General features: G+C 42.4%; 2 protein-coding genes and 1 pseudogene across 3 annotated transcripts; 2 read left to right on the top strand and 1 right to left on the bottom strand.

Annotated features, from left to right (window-relative positions):
• Positions 1 to 395: 395 nt before the first annotated feature.
• On the bottom strand, positions 396 to 2,220 carry LOC109638653 (zinc finger protein ZFP2-like; annotated as a pseudogene).
• Positions 2,221 to 2,251: 31 nt separating this feature from the next.
• On the top strand, positions 2,252 to 4,820 carry LOC109638654 (methionine-R-sulfoxide reductase B1-A-like). Of its 2 annotated transcripts, XM_069524686.1 has the most exons (5): positions 2,252 to 2,380; positions 2,571 to 2,717; positions 3,509 to 3,651; positions 3,753 to 3,867; positions 4,189 to 4,820. In XM_069524686.1, exons 2-5 carry the CDS (start codon positions 2,663 to 2,665, stop codon positions 4,206 to 4,208), a joined length of 333 nt encoding a protein of 110 aa, XP_069380787.1. In that variant the 5' UTR covers positions 2,252 to 2,380; positions 2,571 to 2,662; the 3' UTR covers positions 4,209 to 4,820. The 2 variants fall into 2 exon arrangements, with proteins under 2 accessions (XP_069380787.1, XP_019957300.1); XM_020101741.2 differs by lacking the exon at positions 2,252 to 2,380 and having other exon boundaries at positions 2,498 to 2,717.
• Positions 4,821 to 5,115: 295 nt separating this feature from the next.
• Positions 5,116 to 6,049, top strand: LOC109638706 (methionine-R-sulfoxide reductase B1-A-like). Its single transcript, XM_020101801.2, has 4 exons — positions 5,116 to 5,280; positions 5,362 to 5,504; positions 5,629 to 5,743; positions 5,842 to 6,049. Exons 1-4 carry the CDS (start codon positions 5,148 to 5,150, stop codon positions 5,871 to 5,873), a joined length of 423 nt encoding a protein of 140 aa, XP_019957360.2. The 5' UTR covers positions 5,116 to 5,147; the 3' UTR covers positions 5,874 to 6,049.
• Positions 6,050 to 17,550: the final 11,501 nt, after the last annotated feature.

The following is a 17,550-nucleotide window of genomic DNA, read 5'->3' as shown; positions in this document are numbered from 1 at the left end:
TAAACAAATACTACTACTAATAATAGCTATTAATATTAATAATTAACAGCCATTACTATATACTCAAAAAAAGTGCTGCTAATAGATGCACTGTATGAAACTTTACTGTATGTAGCGTATTGTTTTTATGTAGGTAGGATTACTGGTAAATGCCCAGTTCCTTTAAAAAATGTAGTTCTTAACCATTATCCATCTATTAACATTGATAGTATAGATCTTCATCATGGTATTTGCATATATTCATTTATTATATTGTCAATTTCACGTTTTCCAAAATGAAAATAAAACTGTAATAAATCTGCCTCCAAAGGTTTGGCCGATTTAAACATTCAATTCAAAAAGTATAACGGATTTATTGCTAAATTCTAAGCAAAAAAAAAAGTAAAACCAGACCATTTTAAAGATCCAACCTTTTATTTCAGACCCAAATATTGATTATTATCAGTAAATGGGTGTGTGTGTATATATATATATATACATATATATATATATATATATATACACACATCTCTTCTTGTGTGTGGTCCTGTGTCTCATCAACTTTCAGCTTTGAGGAAAACGCTTACTGCAAATATTACACGGGCACGGGTTTTCCCCTGAATGGCCTCTCATGTGCTTTGAGGTAACTTCTCTCATTAAAACGTATGCCACACAGGCTGCAATGATGCGGCCTCTCCCCAGGATGGACTGTGAGGATCTGGCTCTGACTTAATGCCTTTCCACAGATATCACTGATATGGGTTTTCCCCAGTATGGGTCCGCACGTGGTCTACAAGATGAGTGTTAGTATAAAACTCTTGACAAGGAAACTCTTTCATGTCTGTGTGCATTTTCTCATGAATCTCCAAAGAACAACCGCTGTAAAACGTGTTGCTACATACTTCACAAAAATGTGTTTTTGTGAAAATGCTTCAAATGAGTTACCAACAGTTTTGTGTTCTTGAATTTTGTCCCACAAACGTCACAGTCAGTTAGTGCTTGGTGTGTTTTTATGTGCTTTATCAAGGTGCCGTTAAATGACTTGCCACACAAATGGCAAAACTTGATATCTTTGAGATTTTTGGTGGAAAGTTTCTTATTAGGCAATACAGCTTGGCCATTATTGTCATTTACAAGTTTTCCCTGTGATATTTGTCCATCTTCTTTCACTGTCTTGGTCGGTTCTCCTTTCCTGTTAACCAGCTCCTCGTCACTGTCATTTTTCTCACTCTTCGCTGCAGAGCAGTTCCACGAGCCTGGCTGCATTTCATGTGACACTTGCATCTCTTGCTGATCTTGCTCACTTTTTATGATTACGGGAGAAGGAAAAACAATCTCCTGTGTTTGACTCTCGTCCAAAAGTTCCTCTTTTATCTGAAAAATCTTGTCTGTGTCTCCAGTGCTGATGTTCCAGTTATTACAGTCCAGGCCAGTGCTGGTTTGTGAGAGTCCTGGTAACTGTGCACCCGGGCTGAGGTTAGTCTTGTCCGGTGTGGAGTGTCCTGGGTTTTGCTGCATCAGTGGGGGGTTACATTGGTCTCCTGGCTCTGTGGTGCTGCTGGTTAGTGGACGTGCTGTAGCCATTAAAGGGACAGAAACAAAAAGTTACACAAAGTCTGCACATAAAGACAAGAACAACCAGATTCCAGGATAGTATTTCTCCAAAAGCTGTCCCCCTCATGAACACTTTACACCTAACACTGCAGGCCGCTCAGTGGGCTTTTAATAAGAGCAGTAAAACACAAGTATGTTTTTATTCTCTTGTCACCATCTGTCTGACTATCTGCTGCTATAACAGGGGAATTTCTCCAGCGTGGGATCAATATAGTCTCATCTCGTCTGGTCTTATCCTTGAAATGATGTCCTCTCATTGGGTTTTACTTGTTTCTCCTACTCTCTGCTGTGATCTACCTTTAGTGTTGATGCTACTGCAGCAGAGCCAATATTTTGCGCATGCGCAAAGGAAGTGCGCAATGGCAACTTCCTAGGCTAAGCTAGGCTACTTCTGCAGCTACATCAGCAGCCCTGAAGGTGATGAGCCGAACGTCACCCTGCAGCACACAGTTCCTCACCGGCTTCCATTCGGGGTCTCACACCTTCCACCCCCTCCGTGGATCGACTCATTCCGGCTCCGTGTCGCGCTGAGGTGATGGTTCTCTCCATCTCTCCGAAGATCTCCTCCCCCGTCACGAACAGCCGCTGGTTGAGGAAGGACTTCAGTTTGAACCTGGAGGCGCTCATGGCTCAAAAATATTCAAGATCAGCTGTGTCTCCCTCTTCTCAGCAGCCGAGATCCAACAAGATCCAAGCAGAGATCCAACAGGCTGTCTCCAGACAGATGTTACCTCAGTGTGACATCTGGTTTCCATCCTTCACAATAAGAGCGTCAATTCCAAACATGGTTGCCCTCACTGCGACTGTCATACTTTGTGTTCTGCAGTACTCTGTGTAACTTAAGTACTCTGTGAAACTTTTCAATATCATTTGTTTAGGATGAAAAGTGAAGCTAGTTCAGAGTGACGTCATTCGCTCACCTGAAAGCACCGCCATGGTTACGGCTTCATGGCGGAGCTCTGGTTTTTATTTTGAAGGAAGATCCCCACACCGGAAGAGGTGTGATTGCTGCACGTGTCCCCGCCTCCCTCAGGAAGAAGAAGCTCATCAGACAAACAACAGCGAAGTGATGTCGTTCTGCTCTTTCTTCGGCGGAGAAGTTTTTAAAGACCATTTTAAACCAGGTACTTTCACAACTTTTACTTTATTGTACTTCAAATTCCCTCGCGGAGCAGTTGTTGTTTAGCAGAAATGGACTTAACGATAACTAGCACTGTTAGCTAACCACCACCTGTAAGAGCAAATCACTTTGTGTGTGTTTGTCTTTGTGTGTGTTTGTCTTGTGTGTGTTTGTCTTTGTGTTTGTTTGTCTTTGTGTTCCCTCTGTGTTCCTGCAGACTGCTGCTATGTTCACACGAGGACAGGCAGGGAGATAATAACACGTTTAACTTGTAAACAACCATTGAAACGAGTTTGGTAAAGTTGGAGACAGATTCGAACTTCTCGGATCAGTAATACGTCATAAAGAAAATGTTGTTAAAACACAAATGAATGATGAAAATAAGGATGTGGCTCGTTGTCTACCTCACTACGGTGGGGAAGAGGTTTAACAACCTTTCGCTTATGACTTATTGATCCGGGAAGGTCGAATCTGTGAAGAAGGCATGTGGCTGTTACACAACAGCTGTGTTATCAAACAGGATGGAAGTTAGCTTAAGTAACCAGAAGTTACAGCACCTCTCAAGAAACGCACCTTTGAGTGAACACAAATACAAAGCTCATAATCAGTATTACAAAGAAATATTAGCTGTGATGTTCAAATTCAAAGTTCATTTTAAATATATGAAATGACAGGAACTGATTATTACCATAAGTTAGTATTAATACTAACCTAGCACCTGTGCTCAAGTAATATTAGGTCAGATCTCTATTAATATATTTCTCTCGTCATAATTTCTCATCCTTTACTCCTCAGGGATTTATGTTTGCACCAAGTGTGATCACCAGCTGTTCTCCAGCCGCTCCAAGTATGAGCACTCCTCCCCCTGGCCAGCCTTCACAGAGACCGTCCACGAAGACAGTGTGTCCAAACACAAGGAGAGACCTGGAGCGTACAAGGTACCCTCAGATAACTTGTATCCCTCCGAGGAGGCTGAGTGTCAAACTCAGCGTTACACAAGGTCCTGATTGATTCACATGTGTGTGATGTGTTGTTCCAGGTGCGCTGTGGGAAGTGTGGAAATGGACTAGGCCATGAGTTTGTGAATGATGGGCCAGCCAAAGGGTTGTCTCGCTTCTGAATATTCAGCAGCTCACTGAAGTTCGTCCCTAAAGGTACAACACAGAATCATATTATATCACCGAAGTTTCTACTTTGTCACATGCAGACTCTAGAAATGCACCGATACCAACTTACTTTCAAATACCATCTCTCCGTTGAGCAGAAAAGAACTTGAGTGTAGTAATCTAGTAATGCAATGTTTTATGCAGTAATTTTTCCTCTTGAAATGTGTTTTGAAACCAAGTTTTAAGTTTTTTCTTTGATATACCTTGTAAAAGTATTTTTAATGGAGAAAGGCAAAGATTTAGTTGTGTTTGCTGGAAATTTGCTCCTTCACAACCCCACATCTCCCTGTCTCTCTTTGCTCTCCTCAGATAAGGTTGATGGACAGTAAGGTGAGCTGGTGGGTGGGGGACGCGTTGCTGGACTTGGAGAAGTGTCTTTGAGCGGCTGAAGGTGTGGCCAGAGGATGAGGAGTTCTGGAACAAAGCCCAGTCTGGGAGCACCAGGCCTCTGAAGGATTGATGGCCTCACTGGACAGCGAGAACAGAAGACCGGTCTCAGCGCCTTTTTTAGTATTATGCAATCAACACAAACTCAGTAAACTGGAAAACTTCACTGATCACACAGTCACTGTCAGTTTTTACGCTGATTGACATTGATAGTCTCTTGTTATTTTTTTAAGCTATATCTAACCGTGAGACTGAAATCTGAGACTAAATCTAGTCTTAGGTTAAGATTTGTAGCTTTTTAACTAAATCTAAGACTAGATTTAGGTGCTCATGATGTATTTTTTAAATTAAATTGTGTGTTTTAGTTTGATGGGCTGAATGTACAAAATTACGAAAAATAAATCACATTTTCATTCAAGTGCAATAATGCTGAGGGTAATGCTATCAGTGTCTCTGGCTACTGGTGTCACTCTTGAAATGTAACGGTTCAAACTAAGTAATATGCAAATACCAACAGAAATAAATATATTTGAATAAAAACAACATTAAAATTCCTGCTGTTAATCTTGTTGTTAATGACAATGTTGCTTTTTCTGGGACGAAATGAAAGCGCTGTAAATCAAGTCTTCTGTTTATTTTTTATTAATTGCCGTACTTATTATGTTATCATTATATTTATTAAATGACACGTATTCTCAATAATTATTCTTCAAGATTTCAATCGCTCACCTTGCCTTTCCATTGCCTCTACTGCTCAGCCATGTAAGCACTGCCATCATGTGGAAGTAATGAGAATAAGATGAAGTGTTGCACAAGCAGGAGGGAGCTGCTGACACATGACCTGGACATGCAGGGGGTGTTATATTTCCAGTTTAGGCCGGATGGTTCTTTGTGAACGTGCTGCTGAACTCACTGAAGGGAAACTAATCTTCGTTTTTAGGGACAGAAACATGGATGAAATGTCATATTGTTCTTTTTCTGGGGGAGAAGAATACAAAAATCACTTCCAGCCTGGTGAGTGACAAAAAGAAAGCACAAGGTTTCAGGTCAAGGGGAATGGAGCGCTGCTGTAGCACAACAATACCTGTTTCTCAGGTATGTATGTGTGTTCTGAATGTGGGCACAAGTTATTTTCCAGCAGGTCAAAGTTTGAGCACTCGTCTCCTTGGCCAGCTTTCTCAGAAACAATCCACGAGGACAGTGTCTCCAAACAGCCTGAAGCATGGGGACCTATAAAGGTAGATAATGCAAAAGTAGCATTACCTAATGTTTGTTGAATTAGGGACAAGTGGAATTAACTTCAACACTGTACCTGTTGTTAACTGTGTGATCTAAATGAATAGTTTCATTCAATTGTCCCAGGTTTGTTGTGGAAAGTGCGGCAATGGATTGGGCCATGAGTTCTTGTACGACGGACCGAGAGAGGGTCTGTCACGATTCTGAATATTCAGCAGCTCACTGGAGTTCATCCCTAAAGGTGAGTCTGTGTGGTTTCTGTGTGGCTAGTTCTAATGAAGCTCCCCACCCCCATCATCTCCCTCTAATCCACAGTTTTAACTTCTTTTCCCTCCACAGAAAAGGTTGATGGACAGAAAGGTGAGCAGTGAAAGAAGCTCTGCTGCTGCAGGTGCAGACAGTGGATGAAGTGCTCTGTGATAAAACCACGTAGGTCTCCAGGGCACTGATGGACCCTGGCCTCACTGAGCAGAAAGAACAGACCGGTCTGAGTTACTTTTTGTAAACCATTAAAAAACAGAAACTGGGTCAAGTAGACTCAGCCACATTAATTTGTACTGTGTGATTTAATGCTTAACCTCACTCTCTGGCAAAGACTTTAAGATGTTTAATAGTTACGAGAATACGGCGCTTGCTTGTCTTAGTTTTGCACGTTGTTTGCAGGCCTGAGTTCAAATGAATCTACCACATGTTAAATGTACATGACAGACCTGAAAGCGCTCCTCAATCGTGCAGTTGCATATTTTTTTCAGTTGATGGTGCTGTCTGTCCTAGAAACTGTCCTCTGTACTCCTGTGATGTTATCAACGTATGTAATGCATCACTGTGGACATGTGGGGAAATAATAGAGATGTACACTGCTGTGCAAAAGTTTAAGTGAGGAGAAATGTATCCACTTGCTGCCTCCAGCCTTAAAGCCAGGGGCTGTTTCAAAAAGCAGATTCACAGACTCATCTGCACAAAAAACTTACTGTCAGACATGTGAGGAGCTTCTGTGTTTCTCTACTCTTTTCTAGCTAGCTCAGTAAAGCATTTCTTGGCCGGAGCGACCGGTGGAATTCCAAACAAAGGGAGGATGCGGGGTGCAGGGGGAGAGAGAGCGCGTTTAACAGCTCTGGTGCTGTTTAAGTGTCTGGGATGAGCAGGTGTGGAGATGCTCATTTCAAAGAGTGAGAGATCACAGAAGGAGATGAAAGCTTCAGTGGCAGCCCGGGGATTAAGAGAGGAAGTGCAAACATTCATAGACGGCAATGCTCTGTGGTAGTAAAAAACTGTTATTTTCCTCCCTTCATCTCAGAGGGAGCAGCTGATAGATGAATAGATTACTTTGAGACAATTAACTAAGGTGCAGTATGAGCTAATCAAATTGTATTCATATTGCCCATATTCACAGCGCCACACGTGAGGGACTTCTCTCCCAGGACGAACGGAAGTGCAATAGATGCTGTGTGTAACTGAACACATCAACACAATTATAATATTTACAACATTGATTAGAAGAAATAGTTTGTAACATAATGTAAAGGTGTGTCAATGCTTAAGTACATAAGAAAATGTCTGATAGAGATGAAGTGAGCCTGATGAAGAATACAAGGCCAGTAGTGTGAGTACATAAAGTAAAGTTCAGTACATGGACTGTATCTAATCCTAATGTTGCCTTACCTCAAGTTTTTCATTAGTGCCTGATTAGACGTTGTTGTTCATTGTGTGTTGTGTTGCCACACAGCTGGCACACAGACGGAAGAGTCCTCGGGGGGGAATCTGAGAAGGGACGAGTTATAAATCCACCAACACACAGAGACCAAAACCCAAAGATAAACTAAATGTGAGAATGAGTGATGAAGAGGAAATGGCTCTGAACACAGGGCTGTAATTGACGTTGGCTATCTGCAGGAACACTCCTTCAGGTTGGATTCTGGGCGCAGCTGTACGGCCAAGTGGATGTAAACAGGAAGGAGGAAGTGGTAATCCTTTGATAGAATCATGAGACAGACCCCACTTTTCTTCCACTGACCTCTGGGGCTCATCCTGCAGACATGATCCTTAACTACATTAAACCACGAAGGCTCCAGAGCCGTCCCCGCTCCTGAAGGCCGAGCCTCGAGCTCCGACTGCACATATGTGTGTCAGGCTGACTCATTCACCGGACATCTTGTTTTAATTGTAACCTATGTGAGCTTGTCGCTTGGATGTGGATGTTTACGGGCACTGCACCTGCTTCTGTTTTTGAGCCGCGGTGTCTCGTTCTGCTCGCACATGCCATGACAGTATACCCAAGTTCGTTGAGGCAACATTCCCCAAAAACATCTGTCATCCAGCGGCTCTGCTTCACACACCACAGAAGCTGTGATCGCTCTGTGGGAGGAATAAAAGCTCCTGAATGCGTGACTATAACAGAAAGAGAGAAAACGCCTTTCATCAAGGAGTAATATCTGCAGTCTATGTTCGATGTCTCCGTCCACACATAGTGGTGCTGCCCTCCACATGTTTCAGACACAAGTACGTACCCTGGCCAAACATCTGTCTCCCTCAGAGTAATGAATGAAAGGCTAAACAAAGCTTTAATACATGACACTGGAATGTGATTTCCGCTCTGGATCAAAAGTAAGTTCTGGAAACTGCAGCCGGTCCAGGTTCAGTTGGGCATAGTTGTAATTCTCTCCATTCAACATGCTTAAAAGAGACGGAGGCCGTGAAAACCAAAATGAGGATTTGGTTTTCACCCATCCTCTCTGGCAGGCCTGGCAGTGAACCACAACATAAAATGTGTAGTTTACAGAGTGTATAAACAGATTTTATGTGGTGCGGGTGTATGAAATGCATATCTTTATGAGCCGTATTGGTTATAAACACTGTAAATGTGGAATGAGGAGTAATAAAAACACAATTACATTAAGGAAAAAACAATGGGAAACCTCACATTTCTGTACTTTCCAGCAAAACATCAACGGTTAAAAAATGTGAGAGATCACTTTGTAGGATGCAAAGTTGCCAGGCGAAGCCAAAAAGTGCCTCGTAAAATCCCAAGAATGAGGGCTCCAGTGAGAAAATAAACAATAAGTGAATTTTCAATGGCCTCTGCTGCTTTATTGTCATCTTTATCACACGATCACATTCCTGTTTTTGAGCTCCCCCAGCTTCAATAACACAGAGGGGTTTTCAACATGTATGTATTTTCAAACATCGCTCGCTATCTGTGTTCAGATCTGTTTCAGGGAGATAGGACCCCAAGACAGCGGCGCAGGTTGGTCTGAAACTTCAAAAGAATCCTTGAGGTGTGTGGCACTGGCATTGTTCGCAGGGATCAGGGAGAAAGGTCCTCATTTTCAGGGAGGCTGTGCTGACTGAGGGATAACAGAGGAGATTTTAACCACATGCCCACATGTCAACTTCTTTATCTGCCTTGATCAGAGACTTACAGGGGGTTTTAAAGGCCTCAAAGGTAGCCACCATAATCCAGAAAGAAACTGTGGACAAGCTGTGTCCGTCCTGTCAAAAAAAAACGATTCATTTGCAGTTTGTGTTTGCTGCATGAGTTATAGAGTCAGGCGCTGGTGAGAATGATCAAATGGAGTCCCAGACAAAAGTGTGCCAGAGGCCAGGAAACATTCATCAAACACGCCGTCTTCAGAGAGTATGGAAATCTCAGGTTTTGGATTTCAGCTGAATGATTTAAACGGGGGCTCGGTTCAGAGATAGCTGGGGCAGCGGTGGACCGTGGAAAATGTCGTATTTGTGTCAACGCGTGGCCAGAAATGTCAGAGGCCTTCGTCCGACGCCTGGAGAGGTTTAGGGCAGTCTAATGCAAACACGCTAAAATGCAGAGAGAGGCCGAACCCTACAGAGGGGAAGAAAGTAATTACCTCAGTCTTTCCCTGGGTACCGTGCCACAGACTGTCTCCCTCCCTCTCGTCTGAACTGCACCCAGCTAATCCCGGCTCCCTGCAATTTGTGGCTGCTCATCCTCTGTCATCTTGTTCAGTAATCCCAGTTTCATGTGGGATCCACATCAAATTATGTGGATCTGTGATAGAGAGAATTGGACTGAGAGGACAACAACTAGAGCAACCAGATGAGCATGTTACTTTCCTTATATGATCCTGTGTTTGCAACACATGTATAAATATGGTCTCTCTATACATTTTGTAAACCCTGAACCCCCCCACAGGCCCCAGATGGGTGGTCTTAATAGTCAAAATGCCCCTTGTTATGCTGATTGCTAACTTCTGTGCGGAGGTGCCTGAGCCCTTTATTCTCCTCAGTTATTATAACCCAATCAGGAACCTATAATCTATATCATTCCAACTATTAAAAAGCTCTCATGGAGGTATTTTGACTTTAGTTGTACACTTTTTTTACATTTCATCTGTTTTGGTAAAAGTTTGTGATGGTTGTGTGCACTCTCAAAATGATTTAGTCTAAAAATGCTAAACTGCATGTATTCAAATTAGATATACATTTCCCTTGTAACCTTATCACCTACTGTAAATGTGAATTAATCAAAGTAACACTTATTCATACATTTGATATACATTTGATACACAACTTTTGTGTAACTTATTAGTTATTCAATTTGTTCACATCCACTCAACACCATAGAAAAGTCATTAAATTGAACATTGAGCTTATGTCATGAGGTTACATGGGAAATTTAATTCATAAAGTTAAGAAATGGGTCGCTGCGCTATCCCACTTATTGAACACACACTCTTTTGAAACAAACAAAACAAAGTTGCCAGGTGGATTTTAAACCCCCCCCTCCTGTCCCCAACCACAAATCTAAATTTGTCACGCTGACACTTTGTTTTTGTACAGATTAAATGAGCTATAACTTCAAACTATGATGAATGTGCCTCAGAGGTGCTGGTAGGTGGGTTGTGTTACCTTTGGTGAGAGCGAGGCTATAGCTGTTCAATCCTGTTTACAGTCTTTGTGCTCCATCACAAAGCAAATAAGTGTTTTTCTCAAAATGTCCCACTGTTTGTTTTATCTAGAATCTGTTATCCTGTATTTTACCCCAAATAATAATATCACTGGATTTACATTAAGTGTTTAATGTGTTTATTTGTGTGGATCCCCTTCACCAATGAATGAGGGAAATTCCACGCATTTATACAGCTTTATGCCCCCCAGCACCTATTGTGTAACACACACACACACACACACACACACACACACACACACACACACACACACACACACACACACACACCTTTTCCCCTCAAAGTATGTATCATCACAGCCAACAATCTTTCGAGAGTTATCGCTCATCTGGGGATTTACTATATCAAAAATAATCCTTGCAACATGATTAATATTTCATCAGCATTATTATTTGGCCCACACGAACTTTAATTCCCCACATTTACACTTGATGCTTTTACTTTTGTGCCAGTAAAGCAAACACGCTCCAATCTTACCTGTAAGTCACTCTGCAGTAATTGTTTCTCTTGATCCCTGCAGCCTCTCCCTGCTGGCGTGTGTGGAGAACACAGTGCTCCGCCAGAACTAAAGACACAGTGAAGACACTGGGTGTAATTTGGGTTTTCCTCCATGTGTATCTGTAACACTCGCTGCAGAAAATGAGTGATTGCTTGGTCAAAACAAAATCCAAATTAATTTTCAATGTATTTTGGGGAAGTCCGCAGAAAGCCCTTCCTGCCGTCTTTCAGACCAGCAGCTTCCTTGTATCCCCCAAAAAACATAGACCTCAAAAACCAAAAGTGAGACCAGATGAGAGACACAGGAAGGAGTGGAAGATTTGTGGGTGTGTGTGTGTGTGTGTGTGTTGGTAAGGGTTTTTTAAAAGAAGCCTCAAAATACATTCTCTCAGGAATGAAGCTCACAGAAAACCCAGCAGAGTTTGGTATTAATGTTTTAATGCCATTAAACAATATTCAGTTTTAACCTGGGCTGATCTATAAAAGGACATTTTTGTCCAATCTTTGTCCTTCTCAGGACATTTTTGGCTTTCTCTCTGAAAGTGACAATAGATTAGAACTCTCATGTATAGGCTACAGTTAGCTTAGTTTAGCATAGACACTGGAAACAGGGAGAAATCAAATTGTACAAAAACTAAACTCTGGAATAGCAGGTTGGTTTTATGACCAAGAAATAGCATATGGCACATTGTCCACTGTAAAACAACAATTAATCATTTTTACACCTCCGTTTTTATACAAGCAAATGTGAATGTGTGAGCTGGTACCTTTCACACAGCCTCGCAAACTGCTTCCAAATGACTCGACCTAAACAACATGTCAATCTCCTGAGTGGAATATCCAATTTTTACACCTCATTTATCTCCTAACTGGCCTGTTTTCCTCCAGTAGGTCACATATTTGGTACACTCCTGTCCCCTGTGGCCACAACAACCATCAGTACCTTGGCTGGTGGTTTGCTTGTTTGAGTCGCACATGATTTCACATTCCTGTGAAATGTAGACTGCCCCCACGGGGTAGAATCCCATCTCCTGTTTCTGGTGCATGAAACAGCTTTGACACACACACGCACACACACACACACACACACACACACACACACACACACACACACACACACACACACACACACACACACACACTCTGGCCTGCAGGATCTCACAGGACAGGTGATACTATTTTAGCAGACCCGACTCAACACTGAGTCAATGGACAACTCTTTTTTTTTGAGGATGACAGCTCTCTTTCTCACAGTCTTATGTGAAAGGTTGGAATTTGAAAAACATGGGAAACTCCACAGAGTGGAGAAACAAACTACTGTGGTTTTACACCAGTAATTACAGTCTGTTAACACCCATCTGATGTCTGTTTGTATTTTTATTTACAGACACTGTCCAGGTTTGAGTTGTTTACCAGGAAGAATACATTAGCCACCAGTTAAATAAAGAGACATTCCCTCAGTTGCTCATTCACACGCATCTTTAGTTCTTTCGATTGTTTCGGAGAAGCTGAGCGAGTGTGAAAATTAACGAGCACGTCCATATTTGGGTGGCGGTTCTGGCCCGCTAACAGTAGCACAGTGTTCGATCCAACCGTCCGTGTCAGGGAATCGCAGAGACGGAGAGAAAGTTGTTTTTCACACGCAGGGCGGAAATAAATGGTGACAGCGACACATAGAAGGGCAAGGCTGCGGTTTGAGGCTGACGTCATGGCAATCAACGTTTAAAACGACGAGGACTTTCAATGAGAGAAAGCCACACGGAGCAGCCCACAGACATTTCAGCAAGTAACAGTTTGGGATTGGGTAACACAAGTGGCACATGTGCCTGCAGAGTGGAACAGTAGGATTCCACGTGCATATGCGTACATCTACACACGCATCATATGTGGCGCCAGACACAAGCTGCAGCCCAAAATGTTTCACCTTCATAGCTCTGTCAGATTTGCAGCCACACGTCTTGAGTGGATCCCCCCAGAGTGAGCTGGGAGGCATGAAACTGTACACTGAACTTATCACAGTTGTCTCTTTTTTAACCTCACTCACACTCATCTCATTTCAAACAGAAACACACACTCTACCGTCATACACCCTGCTCTCCACCCTTCCCAATGCACCCAATATCACTTAGGAGCCGACCGCCAGATCCCACTTTTCACCGCAGAGCTCTGGATTAGCAAAGAAGGCCTTTCCCAAATGGTCTGTGGCTTGTGTGATGACATGATTGTCATTCACTTTAATTCCCCCTGTGCTCTTTAGATTCCTGCTCGCCTGAATCTCCTGCTACAATAGAGCACCCAGAGAAGGTAAATAACTGTTTGAAAAAACACGGCACTCCTGTACAGACTTGCTTCCTGGAAAGGCATTTTGGTTTTTATTGCCAGGATGAAAGACACATTGAAAATTGTTCTGTGCAGCTGTTTCCCAGCAGTCAAGGATGGCTTGCATGCATTTTTGTTTATGTGAAAAATATCTTTGGGCTTATATCTCCATACATATATTATTTACATAATTGAACCTCCTGGCAGTGGGTGCTGCCCAAATCTAACCCACATGAAGCTGGAATGAATCGCAGCAAACTCTTCCTCAGCTATAAAATTACTTCCATGTAAAACTTGAGGCATTATGTGTTTAATGCTTTCAAGGCCGTTGAGGATGAAGCATAAGCTGCAAACATCTCTCCTCTCTGATCTTTTAGCACATTCATCTTTTCAGTGATGTCTTGATAAAGCTGCCGGGCAGGTCTACGAGTCTAAAAAGTCCTGCTGCAGGGGACAGAGATCGATGCACCTGTGTGAAGGTGGCGGGACACAAGGGGTGGAGGGATGGGAGGAGTCCAGGAAAACGTGCGGGCCATGAAAGCTGTGTATGGTTTTAGAGATCAGAGTGATTTTCTTCCCTCCTCCGTCTCCTCTTCCAACCATCAGTCTTGGTGATTATTGCTTGAATTTGCAGATGAAAGTTGGGACGGCTCCAGGAGAAGGGTGGGGCTTCACTGGCGCTTTGTTGTAGGCTTTTGTATTCATTACCTGAGGGTTCAACAATTGAGCAGTGAACATATTGCAGAGTGTGTGTGACATCTTTTCTTTCTTCAAAGCAGCTGCACTTCAGACACCACAATATGATCTTTAAAATGAATTGTTTTGGAATAACCCCCTGCTTTAATCTACAAACCACATCTCTGACAAAAACAGTAGATGAAAGAGGAGTTGGTGTATGATTCCATAAAAGCTACATCCAATACAAAACATTAGAAAAAATACTCTTACACTGTACATCTTCAATCTGGAGTTCATTATTAGTAAATATCTCATTGATATTCATTCCAGACAGCATGAGCTTCCATTTGTAGGAAACTACAGCCATGCCTCTGCACCGCTAAATGAGCTTCTCCTGGTCTGAGGTTTCAAAGATCTGTCATGATGGCTTTAAGGATTCTGACGGGTATCTTGCGGCTATTTTAAATCACCGACAAGTTCTTCCTCATACTGGAAATTACAAAATGAGAGTGGAACATTCTGCTTTCGCTCGAGAGGATTTGTAATTTGCTGTAATGGCTGACACATGTACCCGCCATCGGCAGGCCTCTGGCTATGGAAATCTCTATCAGCGATTCACACAGAGATGCAGCAGCAGCAGCGCCTACCTGCCTGCTGCTGTCACGGTTGGATATATAATCTTTTGACTGCACACGCATCCATAAAGGCCCTACACATGAATGTGAGCACACTGTGAAGTGTACAAAGACAATTACTGTGCCTTAAATCGCAAACGTCACTACACACACTTGTTATTTCGAGTGCCATGGTGTTTTCATGCCATAGATTATATAAAAAGATCTCCCACTATCCAGGAATTAAGCCAAAATATTCGGGGTAGTAATTTTGCCATCTTGTGCATTTGGAGCCAAAGCCTACACAATAGCTATAGGGTGGTTGCCATGGTAGCAAGGTCCCACTGATACATGCGCTCAACTAATCACTCTCAGCTGTCAAAATCTATTTTTATAACACCAAATAACTAACTAAAACCAAAAGCGTGATGAACTACCTAAAATGACTGAAACGATCTTTGAAAAATTGTACGTGTATTTTGACTTTTTTGTTCGGTCCATGTTCCGGAGTAGTGTAGGTGGCATTTATAACCTAGGTGGCAATTGAGACACTATGGCTTCAGTTTTGAGTAATGTCGTCCATCTTTACACACAGTTACACTGACAGGTATGCACTACACGTACCTGCATGGTGAACTCAAATTGGTCAAAAAGGTTGAATGTGAAATGATTGGCTATTCTTACCCTCATCAGTCACCATGTTGGCTTTGTAGCAGAAGGGGTGGGACCATTATGATTTCCACTTTGTGTGATACGGGGACGCACACAAGAAAGTAAAAGGCTAAACTTTTAGTCATGTGAGCAAAGCAGCAAGCAAGTATTTTGGCGACATTCAGTTGTGTGTCGTAATTGGGATTTCCTATGTGTGCAACATGGCTGTGTTTGATTTGAGGCAACACTGCTCTGTCAGAATACTATGAGTACACTGCGTACTACACCGTGTAGGGTACTACATCCGAGTATACTGACTGAATCATCCAATCTGAGACACAGTAAGTGAGACATATGCACACAAACACATCAACAGGGAGACATATTACCTAACCACAATCCCAGACAGAAAGACACAGTTCACAACTTGCATGTCGTATTTGTTTCCTCAACACCACTGCTGCCTGTTTGTTTCTTTAATCTCACTGTTTATACTTCTGGGTCCAAGCCTGTCAGTTTAACTGCAACTAGAGCAATTAGTATGAGGGAAAAGCAAATAAAATGTCTGATGAAAGCAAAGCTCCGATCCTGACCTCATTCTGACTGAATCTGCTGCTAGCCAGCAGACAGTCATTTCCAAAGCTGTGAATTCCTCAGTGCCAGGCTGGCCTCTCTTTGGATGGAGTTACAATGGCTGTTTGTGCCTCAGAACATGTCATTATTCTATATTTGCCTGGGTCGTGTCAGTATCCGCAGAGACCTTTGTTTGAGCACTGTTTTTATCACACAAGGTGGAAAGTGTAATTTCGCCTACTTTTTTGTTTTGGGATCAACTCTTTCGCTTTCATGAGAAAAGTTTGCTGATTAACTAACTTGGCAAAGTGCAAATCTTCAACAGGGGGAATCCACTAGTCCCATGACGACTAAATCTTTTATATATCCCAGTTAGTTGTCATGTTTTCCTGCCAGGCCCATTCTAAAATGTACAATATGGGAGTGAGTCGTGTAAGAATAAAGCAGGAAAATTCACAGCAAGCTATTGAGCATGTTGATGACGTTTTTTTTACATGTGACAGATGCAAAACTGGAATATAAAAATCTCGCGGTGAACAAGAGTCGTCAAAGGAAAGAGCTTTTTGTGCCGATGCTGATGTTGAGGTGGTGTAAACAAAAACATGTGAGTTCCACAGCGGAATTCATACATTAGCTTGTTTGATTAATCTGAAAAAATTTGGAAGTGTAAATGTCAAATTGTCATACTACAGGATGTGGTGTGACCTTTCTTATATTTATTAGGCAGATATGATATTGGTATTGATCTTCTCATCTAGTTGAAAGAAGGAAAATAAGCAATAATCAATTATTTGCCATGCAGCAAGAAATAAAATAGCAAAGAAAAAACAAACAAACAAGTGAATCAATAAAATGTCCAATAATCCTTTTTTATCCAAGCAATCTCCCTTTTCTCTCTGAGAATACAGAGTAAGAGAGCTAAATAAAGACAAAACATAAAATCCTCAATGAGCCAAACCAAAGTGAGTTTGCCAATGTCATCTAACAAACGGTGCCCCAGGGCTGAATGTGTGTGTGTGTGTGTGTGTGTGTGTGTGTGTGTTCCTCTCTTTCTCACCTCCCTTTACCTCTCCTCCCTCTCCCTTCATCTATTCAGACAGCCGCCCTCGGTGCGTTAGTCAGGTTGAACGTCTGAACTCCATCTCGTTGCCAGAAGAAACTCAATACCTGCTCCAGCTTTACAGAATCAGGGGAACACCCCTGTGCTGCTCCTTCCTGTACAGCCCTCAAGGTGACACACTCAGCCTCAGATACTGTATTTATGGGATGGAGGCAGAGCAGCACCTTGCTCGGGGCCTATTGTTCTGAAGGTTTGTGTCAGGAGACTTGTCACTTTGTTGCCTATGAGTGGGTTCAGTGTTGAGTCTAAGGGCGCAGGGATAGACAACCTCAGGCTTCTCTTATTCACAGGGCCGACTGATGCATCTATCATATGGGTTCAAAGGGTCAAGGAGGATTTTCCTCTGTGGAGTCAGTTTACATTTGTAAAACCCTGATGTGCCTGTAGCTTAGAACAAAGATTTTGTGCAGGTCACAAAGTTCTACAAAAAGGACGATTTCTGTTGCTGGTGTCGCAACAAAGGCTCAAAGCAATTCTTCTCAATCTCACTGTCTCAAAGTCAGTGGGTTTAACACGCCTGCAAGAGGTTTCATGATAATGCAAATTTATATAGGAGTGATTTTGCAAATGGAAGTAGCACATATGTCACTGGCATGTTGATGAGTCCATGTTTATGCTATAGCTTGAGGAGAGAAGGGTGGAGACTTGTGTA

Source organism: Paralichthys olivaceus, chromosome 5, assembly GCF_024713975.1.
Source record: "Paralichthys olivaceus isolate ysfri-2021 chromosome 5, ASM2471397v2, whole genome shotgun sequence".
NCBI classification, from domain to species: Eukaryota; Metazoa; Chordata; class Actinopteri; order Pleuronectiformes; family Paralichthyidae; genus Paralichthys; species Paralichthys olivaceus.
The sequence above is the reverse complement of the archived record's forward strand: the minus strand, read 5'-3'. Positions and strand labels throughout refer to the sequence as shown.